At 59.3% G+C, this 19116-nt stretch overlaps 9 protein-coding genes across 9 annotated transcripts; 5 read left to right on the top strand and 4 right to left on the bottom strand.

The window, feature by feature from the left end:
- Positions 1-108: 108 nt before the first annotated feature.
- Positions 109-4216, bottom strand: BDZ90DRAFT_232286 (hypothetical protein). Its single transcript, XM_025506193.1, has 2 exons — positions 3980-4216; positions 109-3793 (listed from the first exon to the last, which is right to left on the bottom strand). The coding sequence occupies exon 2, from the start codon at positions 3747-3749 to the stop codon at positions 384-386; it is 3366 nt and encodes a 1121-aa protein (XP_025361913.1). The 5' UTR covers positions 3750-3793; positions 3980-4216; the 3' UTR covers positions 109-383.
- Positions 4217-5389: 1173 nt separating this feature from the next.
- Positions 5390-7713, top strand: BDZ90DRAFT_220290 (kinase-like protein; the record flags this gene model as incomplete). Its single annotated transcript, XM_025504427.1, has 2 exons — positions 5390-5826; positions 5910-7713. 2 exons carry the CDS (start codon positions 5390-5392, stop codon positions 7711-7713), a joined length of 2241 nt encoding a protein of 746 aa, XP_025361914.1.
- A 144-nt stretch (positions 7714-7857) lies between these two features.
- BDZ90DRAFT_175035 (putative NADH-ubiquinone oxidoreductase 12 kDa subunit) lies at positions 7858-8481 on the bottom strand. The gene is made up of 3 exons (XM_025503723.1): positions 8365-8481; positions 8120-8289; positions 7858-8034 (listed from the first exon to the last, which is right to left on the bottom strand). The coding sequence occupies exons 1-3, from the start codon at positions 8396-8398 to the stop codon at positions 8002-8004; spliced, it is 237 nt and encodes a 78-aa protein (XP_025361915.1). The 5' UTR covers positions 8399-8481; the 3' UTR covers positions 7858-8001.
- A 211-nt stretch (positions 8482-8692) lies between these two features.
- BDZ90DRAFT_232288 (acetolactate synthase) lies at positions 8693-11096 on the top strand. Its single transcript, XM_025506194.1, has 3 exons — positions 8693-8896; positions 8978-9109; positions 9179-11096. The coding sequence occupies exons 1-3, from the start codon at positions 8739-8741 to the stop codon at positions 10986-10988; spliced, it is 2100 nt and encodes a 699-aa protein (XP_025361916.1). The 5' UTR covers positions 8693-8738; the 3' UTR covers positions 10989-11096.
- A 1189-nt stretch (positions 11097-12285) lies between these two features.
- Positions 12286-13505, top strand: BDZ90DRAFT_214111 (Endopolygalacturonase B; the record flags this gene model as incomplete). The annotated part of the gene is made up of 4 exons (XM_025504187.1): positions 12286-12667; positions 12726-12815; positions 12878-12951; positions 13026-13505. Coding segments are annotated over 4 exons (1026 nt in total), but the record flags the coding sequence as incomplete, so codon positions are not given.
- Positions 13506-13699: 194 nt separating this feature from the next.
- BDZ90DRAFT_232291 (hypothetical protein) lies at positions 13700-14691 on the bottom strand. The gene is made up of 2 exons (XM_025506195.1): positions 14341-14691; positions 13700-14266 (listed from the first exon to the last, which is right to left on the bottom strand). Exons 1-2 carry the CDS (start codon positions 14560-14562, stop codon positions 14060-14062), a joined length of 429 nt encoding a protein of 142 aa, XP_025361918.1. The 5' UTR covers positions 14563-14691; the 3' UTR covers positions 13700-14059.
- Positions 13732-14271, top strand: BDZ90DRAFT_232292 (hypothetical protein). The gene has a single exon (XM_025506196.1). It carries the CDS (start codon positions 13768-13770, stop codon positions 14041-14043), a length of 276 nt encoding a protein of 91 aa, XP_025361919.1. The 5' UTR covers positions 13732-13767; the 3' UTR covers positions 14044-14271.
- A 144-nt stretch (positions 14692-14835) lies between the features above and the next one.
- On the top strand, positions 14836-16008 carry BDZ90DRAFT_232293 (phosphoglycerate mutase-like protein). Its single transcript, XM_025506197.1, has 2 exons — positions 14836-15133; positions 15218-16008. Exons 1-2 carry the CDS (start codon positions 14885-14887, stop codon positions 15896-15898), a joined length of 930 nt encoding a protein of 309 aa, XP_025361920.1. The 5' UTR covers positions 14836-14884; the 3' UTR covers positions 15899-16008.
- BDZ90DRAFT_260399 (putative SEC27-coatomer complex beta subunit) lies at positions 16008-18858 on the bottom strand (the record flags this gene model as incomplete). The annotated part of the gene is made up of 6 exons (XM_025508251.1): positions 16008-16760; positions 16833-17030; positions 17096-17377; positions 17457-18252; positions 18326-18381; positions 18457-18858. 6 exons carry the CDS (start codon positions 18856-18858, stop codon positions 16008-16010), a joined length of 2487 nt encoding a protein of 828 aa, XP_025361921.1.
- Positions 18859-19116: the final 258 nt, after the last annotated feature.

The following is a 19116-nucleotide window of genomic DNA, read 5'->3' on the forward strand; positions in this document are numbered from 1 at the left end:
GCCGGCATTTGGTCAGACTGCAACGCCACGCTGAGCTATTCCGCGCCTCCACCAGCCAAAGTTGCGGGTGCTGACTAAGCCGCACAGAATAGCGTTCTACAGCGACTTCGATGATTCAAGATGTGACATTGCGAGAAATGGCCCTCCGTGAGGCACAAAGATGACTGAGATAGATAGCAGAAGTCGAAGGCATCAAAACTCGAGAGAGGATGGACACGAAGCGAGAGTAGGGGCGAGGCATGCCTGCAGCCCTGCAAGTACGGGGTGGAGGGTTCGGGTGTGATACATGAGAGAGAACGAGTCCAGGGGGGAGTGGAAAGTACGAGTCGTGTACGTCTTGTCGAGTGTCCATGCTGTGGTCTGATTGCGCCTGTGCGCTCGCTTTACGCCTCGTCATCTGGGTTTGCCACAAACAGCTGGCCCCTCGGCACCAGCCCATGACTGCGCTCCCCTTGCTGCTTCTTCGACGTCGTCTTCCTCCTCGCCGCGGGTGGGGGTGGCTGCAGCGCCGTGTCAGTTGTCGGTGATGGGGCAGGCTGCTCTCCCTTTGCGCGGGCAGCCTCAATCGCCTTGACACGGTCGCGCACCTTGCCGGCCCCAAACTCATTGAGATGCATGTTCGGGCTAGCCTTGACGGCTTTGCGTACGGGGCTGGTGAGCTCGGAATTGGCGCGTGCACGCTTCGTCGTGGCGGGGGTGATGGACGGCACGTCCGAGGCGTTGGCGTTACGACGCGGTGCTGCCGTGGCGCGCAAAGCGTGATCATGCGCTTCGTCCAGCTGCGCAACAATGTCCATCGATGTGTCGGCCGGGTTCAGGGTGACGTCGTGCTCGTCGCTGTCTGGGCGAGGTGATGAGTCCGCGTTGGAACTCGCAGGGGTGAGGAGCCATGCCGTCGAGTCGCTCGCGGGAAGAGGCGTGCTGCCATCGCCGTGCTGCCAGTCTGAAGGTCCACCCCAGATGACCTCCCCTGGAGTTTCCTCCTCTGGCTCCTCCTGTACCATCTCCTCCCCACCCTCATCACGCATGACCGCCTCTTCCGAGACCGAACCCATGCGACTCGCCCCACCCAGCGATCCCTGCTCTGATGGTCTCCCACCTCTCCTCCTCTGGTGCCTGCCCCACGAGCTGCTAGACAGTGAGCTCTTGGTACTCTGCGTCCGCCTACTGCTGCCCGTGCGCGTACGCTGAATTACGTCCATCCCCTGCAATCTCTGCTCGAGGTGCGACGAGCCCACTGAGCTCTGCAGTGACGTCAATGACTGGTTGCTCTGCTGCTGTCCATTCGCCAATGCCAGGCCATCCGCAGGGTGTGCAAAGGGGTTGGAGGGATCCTCCTCGCTCGGTTCAGCAGAGCGGGGCGACTCGCGAATAACGCTCAGTCCGATATCGCTGGGTGGTCTTGCGGGATCACGAATGGGCTCGCCAGCTCCAGGAGCCACGAGTGTCCTGCCTGAGGCTGAGCGCTCCAGGTTTCCCATGAAGCGGGACCACCAGGTCGGGGAACGTCGCATCATCGACCCCGAGGTGTCGCTGATTCCGGGTCCTAGCGGGCCCCAGGCTGGATTGGAGCCGCCCAGACCGCTCAGCATTGAGCTGCCGCGGCTGAGCGCACTGCCTGGCTGTCGAGCATCAGAAAATGACGTGAGAGGAGCGGTAGAGCGCGAGGAGTGCGTCTGTGAAGAAGAGGTGTACCCGGGCGTGTTGGAGGCGCCAGAGGTATTGTGCGAGTTCTGTGAGGAAGCTGTGGGTGTCTCGCGATCCTCAAAGGGAGAGACGGCGTAGTCACCGTCGAGCTCATCATCGTAGCTTCCCCTGCCTACGTCGCCGTAATGTTGATCGGCTTCCTCCCTTATAGAGTATGGGTCACGTTCCATCCCGTCCTCCTCATCAGCCAGCATATCGAAGCGCGTCTGGCCGTGAGGTGCAGCGCCCCACGATGTCAAACCAGTCAGCAATGCGAGGCGTTGTCGCATGTGCGGTCCTGACCCTTCCTTTGCGTGGTTTGTGCTGCCTACATTCCCTGCCGTCCAAGCAGGATTGCCGTGCTCGTCGGGCTGATCACGCATGGCACGAGGGCCTGCGGGGCGAGCTGGAGCAGCAAAGGGATACCAACCGCCGCCTGCGCCGCCAGGTATCTTCTCTGTGAATGTGTCCCCACCCTCCTCCTCGTCTCGCCCGCCCATCGCTGCACCGCCAGCGAGAAGGCCCGCCCCGCCTTGCCCGCCGTAGACGCTGCGGTACTTGACGTCTTGATGGCGCTGATAGAGGAAGTAGCCTGCGGCGACTACGAGACCGCATCCCACGAGGGCGCCAATGGCTGCTCCGGCCTTGGTTGCCTTCGAAGTGCCATCCGCTGATCCTGGACTCGCGTTGCTGCCCGTCGAGCCAGGCTGGAAGGGGGAGGGTTCGGATGACGACGAGGGAGAAGAGCCGTCTGTGCTCGAGCCAGCGTCTGAGGATGAGGAGCCATTGGATGAGGAAGACCCACCCGACGACGTGCTCGCGCCGTTTCCTCCGCTGTTGTTTGCCCCAGACGACGACGTTGAGGATCCTGAGGAAGAGGTCGGCGAAGATGACGCCGAAATTTTGGGATCTACGCTGTACGATTGAGCCCAACTGCCGCCGGTCCACGTCCCCTTTCCACTCGATCTTAGCGAAGTGCCATCGAAAATGTACAATCCCTGCTGCGCTGCATTGCCGCCGCTCCAGCCGCAGGTGATGGCGATGTTCCTGCCGTATGCGACAGCAGAATGTCCAAAGCGAGCGCCGGGGCCGCTACTCGAGCTGCCGTCATCGACACGCGACCACACCGGTGGGTCTATGGACCAGTCGAGGATCCATGCGTCACTCAGCGCTTCGGTCAGGCCCGCATCGCTTGCTCCGCCATGAATGAAGACCCGGCGGTCAGGCAGGCTTACGGCGATGTGATCTCGACGTGGTGCAGGCATGCTAGCCCCAGTCGTGACTTGTGTCACCCACTGTTTCGTCTTGGTGTCGAATGCAGCCACACTCGAGAAGCTCTGCAGCGTGGTGTTGGCGTCCTGACCGCCGAGAAGGAGGAGAGAGCCATCGCTGAGTAATGTCGTGGTGGCTCCAGCTAGAGAAGCGGGGGGAGCGGCAAGAGCGCTGAACGTCTGCGCTCCATCCGATGAGGAGTTGTACGACCATGCCTCTGCCAGGTAGATTCCCGACCCATCCGCCTTTTGCCCTCCTACCACCCACACGCCACCATTCCCGTCACTCTCCGCGCTCTGGTAGATTCTACGCATAGGTTGCCTGGCAAGCTGCGGCTGGGACCAGGTGACGGAGCTGTTGCCGACGAGCTGCAAGGTGTAGACCGAGTCGTTGCCGCTTGGCAGGGCGACAGTAGAGCCGCCATCTCCGCCGAAGAGGAGGACCTGGCGATGTGTGAGGGGAGCGAGAGACGCAAAGGCGACAGTGGGAGGGGCGACGGTGGTGCCATTGCTATTGTCATCGGCAATTGGCGATATGCTGGTCCAAGGGGGCGAGGAAACGGTAAAGGGCTGGCTGAGGTCGAGGCTGAAGAGGTCTGCGCTGTTGGGACCAGACGTATAAGAGTAGCCACTGCCCGTCTTGCCGCCATATACGAGGAAATGTGAGACGACTAAGGCGGATGATTGACCCCAGCGAGCGCCAGGTGATGTTGCAACCGGGGTTTGACCGGCTACGAGGCCTGCGAAGAGGGCGATGGCGATCGCGCCTGCCAAGGAGGCCACGCGGGCCATGCGTAGGGTGCTGCACGTGCTGTCGATGATGATGATGATGCTTGCTGTCGTAAATAGTCGTTGCGATATCGTTACGTGGTCGTCACAGAGTCATGAGGTGTCGTTGCGGGGATGTGAAGCGTTACAAGGTGAGCATACAGTCGCGCAGCAAGCGGGTTGACGCCTGCCGAAGTCGGCTCATGATCCTCCGTCGGCCGTCCGGTCAAGACCCCTGTATCTATCGTACTCACCTCTAGATCGAAATGACGGCTCCGAGTGCAGCTACGATGACATCTCTCCGTCGATTCGTTTGCGCACGTAGGGCTCGAGCGAATAGGGGCTGGGTGCAGGCCCGCTACTCTAAAACGCGCGAGGCGAGCCAGGCGTGGCGCAGAGTTGAGTGCAAGGTAAGGTAGATGGATGACGACAAGAGCGTGGATGATTCGTGAGCGCTGCCGATGGCTCACTGACGCTGGCAAAGGAATTGGTAGCAAAGGAAGAAGGTGAGAAAGTTGCGCTCAACGGCGGCGGTGGTGTTGGTCCGCGAGCCGGCGGTTGAGTGAATGTCCAGCCCAAGACCTACTCTACGCGTGTGGAGACGCGCCCAGTAGCCTGAGACTGGGGACCCGGTACCACCAGCGCCTGCTCATGACGAGTTTTCGATCTTCAAGGGACCAGGTTTGCTTCGAAGAGGTCTGAGCATGGTGAACACCCCCTCATAGGCAGCATCCATTTCACCCCATCGGCCCGCCCTTCCTTCCAAGGCAAGTGCCCCTTTTCTTCTGAGTGTTGGTTGCGTGAGGGGCCAAGCGGAAGAAGCAGCGGCGGCGACTGGCAGGCGGGCAGCGGCTAAGCTCGGTCCGCTCCTCGACTGGAAAGCGACGGACGGCATGCAGCCGTGCGCCAAATCCGCCTCCTGAATGACGGCACCACCGATGAGAGCCACAAACAGATTGACATGAGCGGCGATTTCGAGGCAGCGGCTCTTGCGACCTTGATACCATCTTCACCATCATCGGATGGAGCGAGAGATCTGACCTCTGCCACGACGTAACGACTTGCGACGATCACGACGAAGGAGACGCGAGCAATCAGGACGCCCAACACTTCCGCTCGCCGCTACGACCCCTGACGAACCAACGACGCACGACACGCTACGCTACGCACCCCGCGGCCCGCCCTCCTTTGGTCGCCAGGCCCCTGATACCTCGGACCCTTCGCCCAACTGCATCCTGCGCAACTACTAACGACTCAACCCCTTACCCTGCCTCCTCCCGGCGACATTCTCGAAGGTGAGCTCGGCGCTCGGCGTCAACCCCTTCACAGCAAGAGGGGGCTATATGCTCTATGCCGCCTCGTCGCTTTCACTTCTTCACGCCGCCTCGCTGACACTTTCTCTCTCTCCCTCCTCTTCTTCGTCGACCACCATGATCCCGCCAGCAGCTCCTCAAGAACTCGACAAGGCCCTCGACGCCCAGCCGCGTCCGCAGCTCCCTTCTGCCTTTTACCCTCTCGCAGCAGGCGCAAGACGACAGGACCCACCACCTCCTGCCGTAGAGGCCAACGTCAACGCCAAGCGTCCTCGCGAGCTTCGTCCAGCTAAGCCCAATCTACCGACCAAAAGGCGCCACCACCGTCACATCCCTGACGACTTCTTCAGCATGGACCGCTTCGACGTGGTTCGCTTCGAAGACCTCACAGGCCCAAATGGCGGCGAGTGGATCCGCATCGGTGGAGGATCATTCGGCGTCGTCTACAAGGGCGAGTATCTCGGAACTCCCGTCGCAATCAAGGAGGTTCTGCCTAACAACACGTACGACGTGGAGAAGTACTTTGAGAGGGAGTGCGTGCTGATGAAGGAGGCCCGACATCCCAACATCACACAATACATTGGTCTGACCAAGTCGCCTGGCCAAGACGGGCGCATCTACATCATCTCGGAGTTTGTGGGCGGGAACGTACGCTCGTACATTGCGGACAAGAGGAAGCCGTTTGGGTGGAGGCTGAGGATGAGCTTTGCGATGGATATCGCGAGGGCTCTGGCGTACTTGCACGCGAGAAACTGCATGCATCGCGACCTCAAAGGGGAGAACCTGCTGTGAGTACGACGTGAGAAGGGAAACCAGTCTACCCTCCCTTTCTAATGTCTGACCTTCCGACCTCTGCTGCTCCCTCGCCCAGTATCACGACCAACGACCGCATCAAGATCTGCGACTTTGGCTTTGCTCGCATCGCAGCCCGCAACGAAGAGGAGATGCGCCGCATTAGCTATTGCGGCACAGACGGCTACATGTCTCCCGAGATCCTACTTGGACTTGACTTCGGCTTGCCCTCCGACATCTTTTCGCTCGGCGTCATCTTCTGCGAAATCGCCTCGCGTCACCTCGTCGATAGCACGACATTCAAGCGCGAGATGCCGTCCTTTGGGCTGGACGAGGGTGAGGTGAGGGACATGGCCGACGAAGGATGCCCCGAGGGCTTCGTTCAGCTCTGCATCGACTGCGTCGAGGTGGAACAACAGGACCGGCCTGATATGCGAGAGGTGGTGAGGCGTTTGCGCGAGATTGAGATGGATGTCGTAGAGAGGGAGATGAGGGAGACGCAGGGCAGGACGCTGCGCTCAGTAGGCAGCGTGAGGGGCACAGCCGGTGGTAGTCGCCGACCAGGTGTCGGACCGCGCATGCCTAGCTTTGATGGACAGGTCAAGCCTTTGAGCCAAGCGCAAGAGCACGAGAGCATCGAAGGCGATGATGACGACGATGACGACGACGATGTGGAGCTGGAGTCGGCCCTCGCTCAGCTAGAGGCTGTCAGTTTTGAGAACGCCGAGCTCATCAAGAACATGGCTGCTATTTCAGACGAGGACACGATGAAGGTGTCTGGGCACGGCAATCCGTGGTGGCACGCCGACACGCGCAGTACGCTGCCTAGCATCCGCAATTCCTGGATAGCCCAGGCCACCAACGATGCAGAGGTGGGCCCACCCAAGAAGGCATCGTCCATCAGACCCTCGGCTTCACGTGTCGTGAGCGGCGACTCGGACTACTCGACGTCGGTGGTGCGCAAGAAGAAGGGCAGCGAGCTGAGCGTGCGAGCGAACGGTGAAGATGGCGAGGACGCTGGCGGCTCGACCTTGACGGTGCGGGCCAGCGACGACTCTCAAGAGCAGACTGCCGAGAGTCATGGCGAGGCGGTCGCTGGCAGCTTCCTTACAGCCAGCTCGCGCTTCAGCACCAACGGTCACAATCAAGAGCCTTCCCTCGCTGTTGCCACGGTCGCCTCCTCAATCTACAGTCCCGCTCCCCTCTACCATCGTTTCACGCTAGTCAAAAACGGTATCAAGCGGGTGCCCAGCCTCTCCAAGCTTCGCGGCGGTGATGCCAGCACCTCGTCCAATGGCACTGCAGCAGCCGTTCCTGCCGGCAGTTACGGCAGCGCGGCCCTCCTTCCCCCGGCAATCATGCTCGCCAACGCATTGGCAAAGTGCCACGTCTGCTCGCGCCGCATCGGCTGGAAGCCCTTCCTCGACTGTGATGATTGCACGTACAAGTGCCACGTCGGATGCGGGGAGTACGCGGAGCCTACCTGCCTGGAGATGGAGATCCCGGCTGCCGGCCACGAGCATGGGATCATCAGTGCCGTGCATGCCAACGGGCAACGGTCCGCCTCCTCCGGATCTACCGATTCGAATGGATCGAGCAAGCCTTCACCGCGAGCATCCCCCGCCAACGGAGGGCAAGCGGCCCATGCTCTCCGGCAAGCGGCAGCGGCTGCTCATGCTGCGTACTCTGCAGAGGGCGGGGAGGCCACCCCACCGCCTACTGCGCATTCGACGCTTAAGGGTCTGCCTGCGGGTAGGGGCCAGAATCAGCAAAGACGTGGAAGCCAGTCCCCATCTCCTGCTGCCAATGAAGAGCGCGACAAGGAGCGCAAGGTCAAGGGGCTGAAGCGATGGAGCGTCAAAGCTTCCCCGACGCGGGCCTAAGGCCGGACGCACACAGCCACGACTCAATCATACCCCAGCATTGCCCGCTTCTCCACGATGGACTCCCCCCTCCTCCAATAAAGGGCTCAGCTCTAGTCTGGCCCCGCGCACACCCTCATCATGGACTCTGTCTTTTCCTTTGCGCTTCTGGAATTGCTTCTCTATCATGCCCTCTTAATGTCAGCATTTTGCTTCTACGCATTGAGTGGTATCGTGTCGTGTCGTGTCGTGTCGTGATATCAGTTTGTATTGCGGCTTGGGCTTCACAGTCTGTCGTAGCACCGTCGCCTACTCCTCGTCAACGATTCTGTATCCCTTGACCTGCGGCGTGCGAGCAAGAGATGGGAGATTGATCAGCCATCGCACACACTACGAACGAATGCGCTTCCCGTCATCGCGCGCGTACCTTGGCGTCCTTCAACAGCTCCAGGTAGGTGTCAACAAGTGGCCTGCAGACGGCGTAATGGTTGACGCCCTCTGCTTTTTGACACTTTGAGATCTCAGCGGCTACCAGGCGGGCCTCGTATGTCTTGATCCATTGCTGGCGCATCTGCTCGTTGCGCGAGTCCATGCGGGCTGTGTGCGTGATGGCGAGGCGGAGGGTCAGTCGCACGCCCAATCTGCTGGCCTCTTTCGGCATTCCGCACCCACCCTTGAGCTCATCTGCGCTGGGGAGCTGCTCCATCTTGTATGCTGTCGGTGTTCAGGAGTTGATGGGTGTCAACGACGAGGCAATCTGTGAAGCCCTGTCCGCCAACGCCAAGTCGCTGACCCCGCCCCGCCCCGCCCCTCTTCCGTTCCGCTCCTCTCTGCCTCTTGCCCGCCTCCTCTGAAATGGGCGAGACCGCGAGTCAAGCTCGAGGAGTGAAAGAGCGGGCGGAGGACGCGGGCGGACGAGGACAGTGGCGCCATCTGCGAGAGGAAGCGGCAAAAGAGTTGGAAGTCGAGTCGAGTTGAGTCGAGTCGAGCTGCCGTTGAACATCCTTCTTGCTTCTCCTCGATACCATTCCGTCAAATTGCTCGTCATGGCATCCATTGCTGCCCGACTGGCAAGGAGCGCCAGGGGCGCACAGGCGTCGTCTTCACGAACGCCGTTCCAAGCAAGCGCCGCTTGGTCAAGAGCCATTTCCTCCAACGTACCGCGGACTCAGGCAGCCGCGGCGGCAGCTCAGCAGACCGTAGCGTGAGCATTGCGTGCAGGCAGCCAAGAGGGCATTACGTCGATTGAAAACTAACAGACGACCATCTTTGCGCCTCGCTACAGTCGCCCCGAACCATCCCCCGCCTTTCAACAGTCACCAGCATCAGCAGGAGCCACGCAGCTGCAGCGCGATGCCGACACAGCTCTGGACTCGTCCTTCGTAGGCATGTCAGGTGGTCGCATCTTCCACGAGATGTAAGTGTGCGGGCCGCGTGAGAAAGAAGACGTTGAATGCCGGCTGACCGCTCGCTGTCCATGCCCTAGGATGCTGCGCCACAATGTCAAGCACATCTTTGGTTACCCAGGCGGAGCCATTCTCCCCGTCTTTGACGCCATCTACAACTCGGACCAATTCGACTTTATCCTGCCCCGACGAGAGGACGGAGCTGGTCACATGGCAGAGGGCTACGCGCGTGTGAGCGGCAAGCCCGGTATCGTTCTGGTCACCTCGGGACCTGGCGCCACCAACGTCGTGACCCCGATCCAGGACGCTATGAGCGACGGGACCCCTCTCATCGTGTTCTGTGGGCAGGTCGCCACCTCAGCAATCGGCTCAGATGCTTTCCAGGAGGCAGATATGGTGGGCATTTCACGCAGCTGCACAAAGTGGAACGTCATGGTGAAGGACATTGCCGAATTGCCCCGTCGCATCAACGAAGCGTTCAAGATCGCGACGAGCGGGCGACCGGGGCCTGTTCTTGTTGACCTGCCCAAGGACGTGACCGCGGGCATCCTCCGACAAGCTCTGCCCTTCTCGTCAACGCAGCCGAACACTTCGATGACTCTTCCCAGCCGCGCTACTGCTCGACCGCGCTTCTCGCACGATGGCGCTCTCCGCCAGCAAGCTCTGCGATCCAACACAAGCGAGACGACCGGCCTGACCTCCGAGATGGAGGCTGCTGCACGCCTCATCAACATCGCCAAGCGACCCGTCATCTACGCTGGGCAAGGCATTTTGTCCAACCCCGAGGGGCCTCGCCTCCTCAAGGAGCTCGCACACCGCGGTCAGATTCCCGTTACTACAACCTTCCACGGTCTCGGCGCCTTTGATGAGCTCGACCCGCTCGCACTCCACATGCTCGGCATGCACGGTTCAGCGTACGCCAACTTGGCCATGCAAGACGCCGACGTCATCATTGCGCTCGGAGGCCGCTTCGACGACCGAGTCACTGGTCGCGTAGACAAGTTCGCGCCTCACGCTCGTGCCGCGGCCATGCAGGGTCGTGGCGGTATTGTCCACTTCGAGATCATGCCCAAGAACATTAACAAGGTGGTCCAGGCAACTTGCGCAATCGAGGGCGATGTCATTGCCAACCTGGCCAAGGTTCTCCCGCACATCGAGTCCGGTCCGGACCGCAGCGAGTGGCACGACCTCATCGGGCAGTGGAAGAAGACATACCCCTTCACATACAAGCCCTCCGGCCCTGGCGAGCCTCTTATGCCGCAGGAGGTCATCGAGGAGCTGGACCGAGCCGTTGCGCACAAGAAGGAGGACGTCATCATCACGACGGGAGTGGGTCAACATCAGATGTGGGCCGCGCAGCACTACAGGTGGCGTTTCCCTCGAACATGGGTCAGCTCGGGTGGACTGGGTACCATGGGCTTTGGTGTACCCTCTGCGGTCGGTGCACAGGTAGCGGCACCGGACAAGACTGTCATTGACATTGACGGCGATGCTTCGTTCAGCATGACAGCCATGGAGCTCCAAACCGCTTCGCAGTTCAACATCCCGGCCAAGTTCCTCGTCCTCAACAACAGCGGGCAAGGAATGGTCGTCCAGTGGCAGGACCTCTTCTACGACCAGCGCTACGCTCACACGAAGCAGACGAACCCGGACTTCTGCATGTTGGCACGCAGCATGCACTGTCATGCGATTTACGTGGCAGAGGGGGATAGCAAGGAGGTCCTTGCGGCCAAGATGAAGGAGTTCATCGAGTACAAGGACGGGCCGGTGCTCATGGAGGTTGCTGTGAACAAAACGGCACATGTTTTGCCCATGGTTCCTGCGGGGAGAGCACTGCACGAAATGACGATTGACAAGTCGTTGCCGGCGTTGCCAAAGGGGCCTCGTTGAGACATGGTACTCTCTCTTTGTCCGTCTTGTCTCGCTGTAACATGTTCGTCCTCGTTCTGTCTATCGATGGCGTTGCGCTGGGCAATGGCATCATGCTTTTTCACGTTACCAGTGCGCGAGAGGCTGATGGATGGGCAGCGTGAGCGCGTCGATGCAGGACTCCCGATCGGGCGGGCTAGCGGCGGGGAGCGGCGTGGGTCGCTACTTCCTTGCTTCCTTACCTTCACTGCGCATTATGCTAGCTCAGATAGCTTTGTTATGGACACGGCGCTGAAGATGCTGGAGAGTAAGAGGAGATTAGACCATTTGGAAAGGTGCCCGTAGCCCAAGGCGATATTGGTCTCCTAATGACTTCGTGCATCGTCGACCGACCTCAAACAAGGGTAGTTACCCATTTTCACACATCTACTTGCGCCATGGCCCATCTCATCGACTCGGGTCACTCTACCCAGATTCCGCAAACATACCATCGCGAGTCAGGTTGATCAGGTCGCACAATGCGTAAAGACTGGGCGATTAGTGCGCAACCCCTCGCCCTGCTCTGTCAACACCATCGAGCCGTTCATTTGCTCAAGTTCGCCTTGAGCCGTCAATGACAACCAGGACAGCGAGGGCAACGCATCGCGGATCTGTCAACATCCGCAGTCTCCGCAAAGGGACTTGCAACGCGTCGGTGAAGCCCTCTAGCCTCCGCAAAAGACTCGAAGAGCGTGGGAAGCCATTGAGCGTTGTTGTCTGCTTTCCATGACGTGAAGGTCAACAGGGCGCGCACTGATCGCCGATAAGGGGTAGCCCGAAGAAGAGTTTCCGCGATGGACGTACAGCTGGTCGATTCTCCCGAGTACAAGACAGGCTTGCTCTGAGAAGCTAGCTTTGATCTGCGGCAACAGACCTTTCACTGCCAGCCACCATGACCGTCACTACCACAAGCATGAGGCAAACTCGTCCTCCTCACTTCTTCGCCATGCTCTTCATAATACTGGTGCTGGTCACCATGATTTGCAGTGCTCAGGCTCGCGTCCCTCATCGACGTGGTCTTGACACCAACGGCTACGCACATGTCGCTCGCCACCATCGTGCGCACCGCCGTCGTCACATCGAGGCCACACCGACGAGCGTCGAACATGTCGCCCGCAAGTCGAAATCCAAGAAACACAATTCGGACTCTCATCAAGAACCAGACCCATTGGGCAAGCCCATCAAGCAAGACCCATCGGACAAGCCCAGCAACTCGACGAGCGATCCGGCCAGCAACACAACCACCACCACCCCCTCGTCCACCCCGTCCACCCCATCCTCGTCTGGTTGCACCATCACGAGCTTCGCTGACATGGCCTCGGCCGTAAAGTCTTGCTCCCACTTGATCCTCGACTCTATCGCCGTCCCCGCAGGCAAGACCCTCGATCTGAGCGGGACACCTGAAAACGCCGTTGTCGAATTTCGAGGCACAACCACCTTTGGCTTTGCTGAGTGGAAAGGTCCGCTCATCAGCTGGAAAAATCCCGGAGCAAATAGCTGGGTGGTCGGAGCTGAGGGGAATATGGTGAATTGTGGCGGTGAGAGATGGTGGGACGGGAAAGGTGGTCCGTCAGGGAAGGTCAAGCCTAGGGCTTTTGATATTGTGGGACCACGCGGGGGAGGAGTCAAGGGGCTGTACCTCAAGAATACGCCCGTCGGAGGTGAGAGCGCGCGTGCGCATGGGAGCTGAACGTAGCTGATGTTAACGCCACCGCGCAGCTATTTCCGTCAACGGTGGCCACGACTTTACGATCGTTGGCTGTACGATTGACTCGGGGGATGGTGACACCTTAGGGGCTAAGAACACGGGTGGGTACACGGGGTCGTACGTTGCGCAGGGCTCCACAAACTGATGATCATTCCCAGCGCAGATGCCATCGGCTTCTCAGCGAGCTCGGGCATGCGCGTACTCAATAACTACGTCCACAATCAGGATGACTGTGTCGTAAGCTCGCCTACGTCGCCACTGCTGAGCGGCGGACCATCATTCTCACAGATATCATGCGGTCTACCCCACAGGTCGTTCTCACCTCTCAAGACACCATCGTCGAGGGCAACAAATGTGTCGCCTCGCACGGCATCTCTCTCACGCCGATGGATTCGACCATCAACGGCTTCCTCGCCCGCAACAACGTCATCGAGGGCGGCGACTGTGGACTGCGCATCAAGGCTCAGACTGGAATGCGAAGCTCAGTGAGCAATGCCTCCTTCGTCTCCAATACACTCACCGACATCAAGCAGTACGGCATCGACGTTCAGTTCAACTATCCGGCTCGTCCTGAGGACGCCGTCAAGTCCTCCTCTAGTATCGAGACCTCCGGCTCAACCATGAGCGGGATCAGCTTCTCCGATATCACGGGCAATGTGCAGGCTGGAGGCTATCCTGTCGCTATCGTGTGCGGAGAGGGTGCCTGCAAAGATTGGAAGTGGGAGGGGGTGAGCATTACAGGCGGGAATAAGTTTCCCTGCGTAGGTGCACCTGCGGGGGCCGCGTGTTGAGCGTGAAGGGGACAGAGGGAAATGCGCCACGCTGGTCGTGCGCCGAAACCATCTCACCTAGCAGCGCATGTCTGTTGAAATCGATCAATTCTGCCGACGAGGCTTTGTTCAAGCTCATCACCCTGGGTGCGTTTACCGTGTCTTCGCTTTTGACTGCTCTTCGTAGCCTCGTACACATTACACGCCACTGCTTGGGGGACAAAATGCTCACGCATACCAGCAGCTGCGAACGGTCTCTTCGCGTGAGATGGTGGAGAGAAGGATGAAGCGCACATTCATTGTGAGAAGCGGTCACGTCTCGATCGTGCTTGCGCTCGTGTATCCAGGGGTCGGAGTGGGAGTGAGAAAGCCAAATCTCGCTACGATGTCATCACTTCGTCTCAACTACCTCAGTGGCGTCGCCATATCCAGCAGCACGAGCCACGCTGGCCTCAGTCGTCTTGCCCATTCCCTCCTCGCCACCGCCACCGTCAATCTCTCGCTTCTTCTGTGCGTCTCACAAGGTCAGCCAACTGGCTCTGGCAAACTTCTCCAATAGGACAGGCAAGCACGCTTCACCTCTTCAGGAGGGCAACATCCCTGCGGACAAGCTTCTCCACAGACTGGTCCAGGATCCGTGCGTTTGCTGATATTTCGGACGATGCCGGCTTGCTAACGAAGAGCAAATTGTCAGACATGATGCGGAGCTGGCAGGGGTTGTGTTGCGTTGAGTGTGCAGTCCTTACCGCGATAGTGTCCTTTTCCACAAGGTGCCCACCAGCCTATGCCAAGGGGGGAGAGCTTACAAAATGTCAGCTTGCTTGGCCCGCTAGGAAGTGGCGCGCGACGAGCTTACGGTAATGGGGAGGGCGTCGACGATGTAGGCGTTGAAGAACATAGCGAGTGCCACAGAGGCAGTGAAAGCGGGGCAGAAACGTACCAGCTGCATTGTGGAGTGATTGGTGGGATGTCGGTGGGTGGAGAAGAAAGATAGCGAGGGACCGTTCAGCATTTGACGGTACTGCGTGGGCAGCGGGCATCCTCGTATGGTGTCAAGTCGGGTCACATCGCTGGGCATGGTTGACGGTGATTCGAGGCCGGGCCGCGCCTCCCGAAGTGAGATAGTGGCGGCCGATGCTTGAGCCTCACTATAGAACTGATGGGCGTTGTTCAGCCGCCTTGCAACAATATGCTGAGTGGGTCAAGGGATGGAAATGAAGTGCTGCCTCGGAAATGCGCGAAATCCATGGCTCGTGCGAGGCTCGTCTTTCCGCCTCGCCTCGCCTCGCGTGGCCCGGTGGTCTGTCTCGACTTGCCTGACTCGCCCTTTCTTGTACCCTCGACTTCTCAGTCCGCCTTTTGCTGCACCATCCATCTTTCCCCCCTCCTATCCATCAGCGATGGTTCCTTCCATCTCGCCTGCAGCCACAAATGGCGCATCCTCCTCCACCTTGTCGACGCAACGTACCCTCCGCGTCCTCCTTGTCCGGCATGGGGAGACGGACCATAATGTGCAGGGTATAATTCAAGGGCAGCTAGACACACCACTCAATGCTAGAGGAAGAGCGCAGGCTGCTTTGCTTGGCGAGGCATTGAAAGGGGAGGAGATCGATGTCGTCTATTCGAGCCCATTGCAAAGGGCTGCTGATGTGAGTGAAACCACAAACCTGCCAGGAGCTCGCTGCAGACAAGCTCTCACACTGTACTCTTCACGACTGCGCTCCCTCGCCCAGACGGCAATCGCAATCACCCACGCTCGTCGGGAGACGCACCATCTCCCTGTCCACCCTGACGACCGACTCAAAGAACGTGCCTTTGGCTCACTAGAAGGACGAAGCTACAAAGGAGGGAAACGTGATTCCATCCCCGGCATAGAGCAGAGCTCTACCCTCGCTGAGAGGCTGGCCGATTTTTGGCGAGACCTTGTTACTAAGCATGCCCGAGAGGAGACCACCAAGGAGATAACGACGGCGTGTATTGTGGCGCATGGAGCTTCGTTGTCATCGTTGCTGGGCTGTTTGACTGAGTATTCCGCGCTGGAGGAAGGGGTTAAGCCGAGCAGGTTGTGGAACTGTTCGGTCACTGAGCTCTTGGTGCCACTGAGCGCGCAGTCGTCGTCGTCGTCGTCGTCGGCAGCAGAGGTTCAGGCGTCGCACCTCTTGGACGACGTCAAGGCTCTGGAAGACGCAAAGGTGCAAGGAGACGAGGCTACAATCGCAAAGGCGCAGCTGGCTCGTGATGAGGCTTATAGGACGAGGGCGAAAAGTGCTGGCATTGTAATTGTGAGATGGGCAGACGTTACCCATCTCGAGGACGAGCCTATTGGAGCACCGAGAGCAAAGGGAGCGCCGGAAGCTTCAGCGACAAAGACGGGCGTGAGCAAGGTGGCTAATGCGGATGAGGTCAATGCCTAGAGGAGCAGAGGGAGACCTAGAGTAGACGTAGACGTAGACGTAGACGATACCATGCCCCCGTGTTTTTCTCGTTACAATAGACGATTTTTCATTTCATTCACACACTGAGTTATGCCGCTTGCGCCTCCCTCTCAAGGCTAAGTGCATCCGCCCACCCCTCCTCGAACGCCTCCTCGTCTACCTCTGGATCGGCAATGCTAGCCGCAATGGCCCTCTGCTTCGGTCGCTTGCTCTTCCCACCCACGCTAGCCTTCCACCTCTTCACAATCCCACTCACAGCGCTAGGCGCGTACGTGCGAGCAAAGATGGCCGCCTCGGGAAGTCGATCTGCCGATGCCAGGAGCTCGATACAGCCGTGTACGTCGCCGAGCTGAAGGCGGGCAGCAAAGGCAATGTTCGTAGCGCCGCGAGCGGCTGCTTGCTCTGCCAATTTGGATAGCAGTGTTGCGTCGCTCTTGGTAGTTGCAAGCAGAAGCAGGGCCGGAAGATCCTCTGCTCTCGTGAAGCACTCTTCTGCAAGGGGCAGATTCCACTTGGAAAGCGCTGCGTCTCCAATCGTTCTCCATCTGCTCTCCCCACCAGCAACAGCCGTCCCAGCTCCAGGCGCGTTACGTGCAATCTCTAGCGCCGTGTCGAAGTCGTCCATCCCTACTGCCAGGTCAAAGCGATGGTCAGGGTCAGTGCTGACTTGCAGTGCCAGCTTCTCTTGCCCTTGAGACTCGAGGAAGCGGGCAATGCGGTTGCGCTGCTCTGCTGGTACGCGGTCCAGGATCGTGGCTGCTTCGTCAAAGTCGCTGCGGAGGATGGCGGTTTGGTACTCGATGACCGCGAGGGAGAGGGAGTAGGAGTAGACGGTGAGGTCCTGCGGACGTGAATGCGGTATACGACTTGTCAGCAAGGGGCCAGCTATCATTCGCGGGTCACGGCGACGCACCTTGTCCACCAGGTAAACTCTGCCGTGCTGTGGCAGGTAGCCAAGCAAGTAGAGCTCCGCATCCGTGTGGTTGATCGTATGCGTCTGCTCGCCCACGAGATACTGAATGCGGTGATTTGCGTTGGTGTAGACGAAGCATTCTCCGGTCCACTTGGCCGTGCGTACGCTTTCTGAGATCTCGGTGATGACGTCGAATGACTGCAGCGGGGCATATGAGGAGTCAGCCTTCAATATCAGCTGGGACGTTGGCACCGCGCACTCACATCCTCCGCTCCTTGCTCGTCATCCAAATCTCCAGCCTCGAGGTATGCATCGTATGCTGCACGATCGAAACGCAGGATGTAGAAGGAATCGTCGCTGGTGATTGCTACGAGCTCGTTGGTGCTGGACCAGTGCACGTCCTTGGCCTCGACGTCGATGCGTCGAACAAGCGCGCCCGATTCCCAGTCGTAGAAGCAGACGAAGCCCTGGCCGATGACACCGAGGAGGGCGCCACCTTTCACGTCTTCGGCCTTGAAGCCTGGGTTGACAAGACCAGAGCGCTCCTGCACGAGCGAGATAGATAGAGAAACCATGGTCAGTAGGCGATCTCTAGCGTCTCTCACCCCTCTTTCTCGTACCCACCTTGAAGTTGCGGAACACTTTGACATTTCCGCCCGCTTCTCGTACCGCATACGTGTTGCTGTCCGGCGCCCATGCGAAGCTCAACCCGGGTCCAAAGGCTTTATTCCTCCACGCCAGCGCAGTGTAGATGATGAACTCGCCATCACCGCATACGGATACGAAGCGGCCATTCGGGGAATGCTGGAGGGTTTGCGGGAAGACTTCGGTGGTGCCCATTTCGCGATGAGGTACAGCCACACGAGCTCCATCCACAAGGGACTCGGGTGACTCAACGGCGGCGACGTTGGCTGCAGCCACTTCTGCCCCCTTTGCCCAAACGACTTTCCCGGACCCATCCATGCTGACGCTCGGCTCCTCCTTGCCGAGCTTGACAACAACGGCACCGTGGTCGAATCCAAGACCGATATCGTTGCCCTTGCGGCGGTAGGCCACACACCATGCTCGCTCCAGTCCATAGTCTAGCGTCGACTCAAGACGGTACGTGTTTGCATGCCAAAGCTTGACCGTCCCATCCTCGGAACCCGAGACGATGAGAGGCAGGCTTGGGTGGAAGACGGCGTAGCTGACATTGGATGTGTGCCCGCCAAGCGTCTGGACGCACGACTTGGAGATGTAGTCCCATACCTTGATGGTGCGGTCGTCTCCACAGGTGAGGAGGTAGGGCTTGTCACCGCCGTGGTAATAGTCGACGTAGTTGACACCCTTGTCGTGGGCTTCGAGGGTGAAGTTTGCTTGGTTGGAGCCGAGCGTCCAAATCTTGACTGTTCGGTCGAGGCAGGATGAGGCAAAGGTATTGCTGCGAGATGCGAGGGGTTCGGAGAGGGCTGTGAGCTGACGTGCTGGCTTTGTGGCATTGCGCGCATACCCACGAATCCTTGGGGTTGAAGGCGAGGTTCATGATGTAGTGCGTGTGGCCCTCGAACGTCTGGCGATGTGCGGGGAAAGGGATCTCATTGTCAGACGCTGCGTATATGCTGTCCAGTTGACAGTTCCCGCTCACCTGCACGTGCTTCCAGTTCTTGTCAAAGTCCCATAGTCTGATGGTCATGTCGTCGCTGCCGGTGACGAGGTACGATGCGGTAGGGTGGACAGCCATGCACCTGATATAGTCTGGGTGAGCCTCAAAGGCAGCCACCTTGTCATGCGTATTGTAGTTGAAGCATCGCAGATGGAAGTCGTCACTGCCGGCGACGAACCAGTTGTTCCTAGCAATGAATTTGACGCATCGGACGGGAACCTCTGCGACCTCGAAGGTCTTGAGGAGTGCTCCCGTCTCATAGTTCCAGATGTTGACTTGGCCGCTGTACAAGCCAGCCAGGAGCCATGGTTCCGTCGGATGGAAGTCGACTGCCTTTACGCGATCGGAGCGCGCAAAGAGCTTGCGGTTGATGTCGAGTAGCATCGCGGCGGCAAGCACGAGGGCGGCGGCAGCGATGCGTGTAGGTGATGGAGGAGCGACGAGGAAGGAGTGAAGTCGTTGCGAGTGATGTCGAGTTGGTCTCGCTGCTCGCTGCATTGCCGTCGTGGCTCGAGCCAGCCTCGACATGCTTGCCGCCGCGTGGCAGTCTCACTCGCTCGCGTGGCATCACCGACGCCGCTTCCCGTCCGCTGAATGAGCCCAAATTTTGACCGAGGGTGGGCGATGGAGCGGGAGCAGCTC

The sequence above is a fragment of the Jaminaea rosea genome (genome assembly GCF_003144245.1).
Source record: "Jaminaea rosea strain MCA 5214 unplaced genomic scaffold BDZ90scaffold_7, whole genome shotgun sequence".
Lineage (NCBI taxonomy): Eukaryota > Fungi > Basidiomycota > Exobasidiomycetes > Microstromatales > Jaminaea > Jaminaea rosea.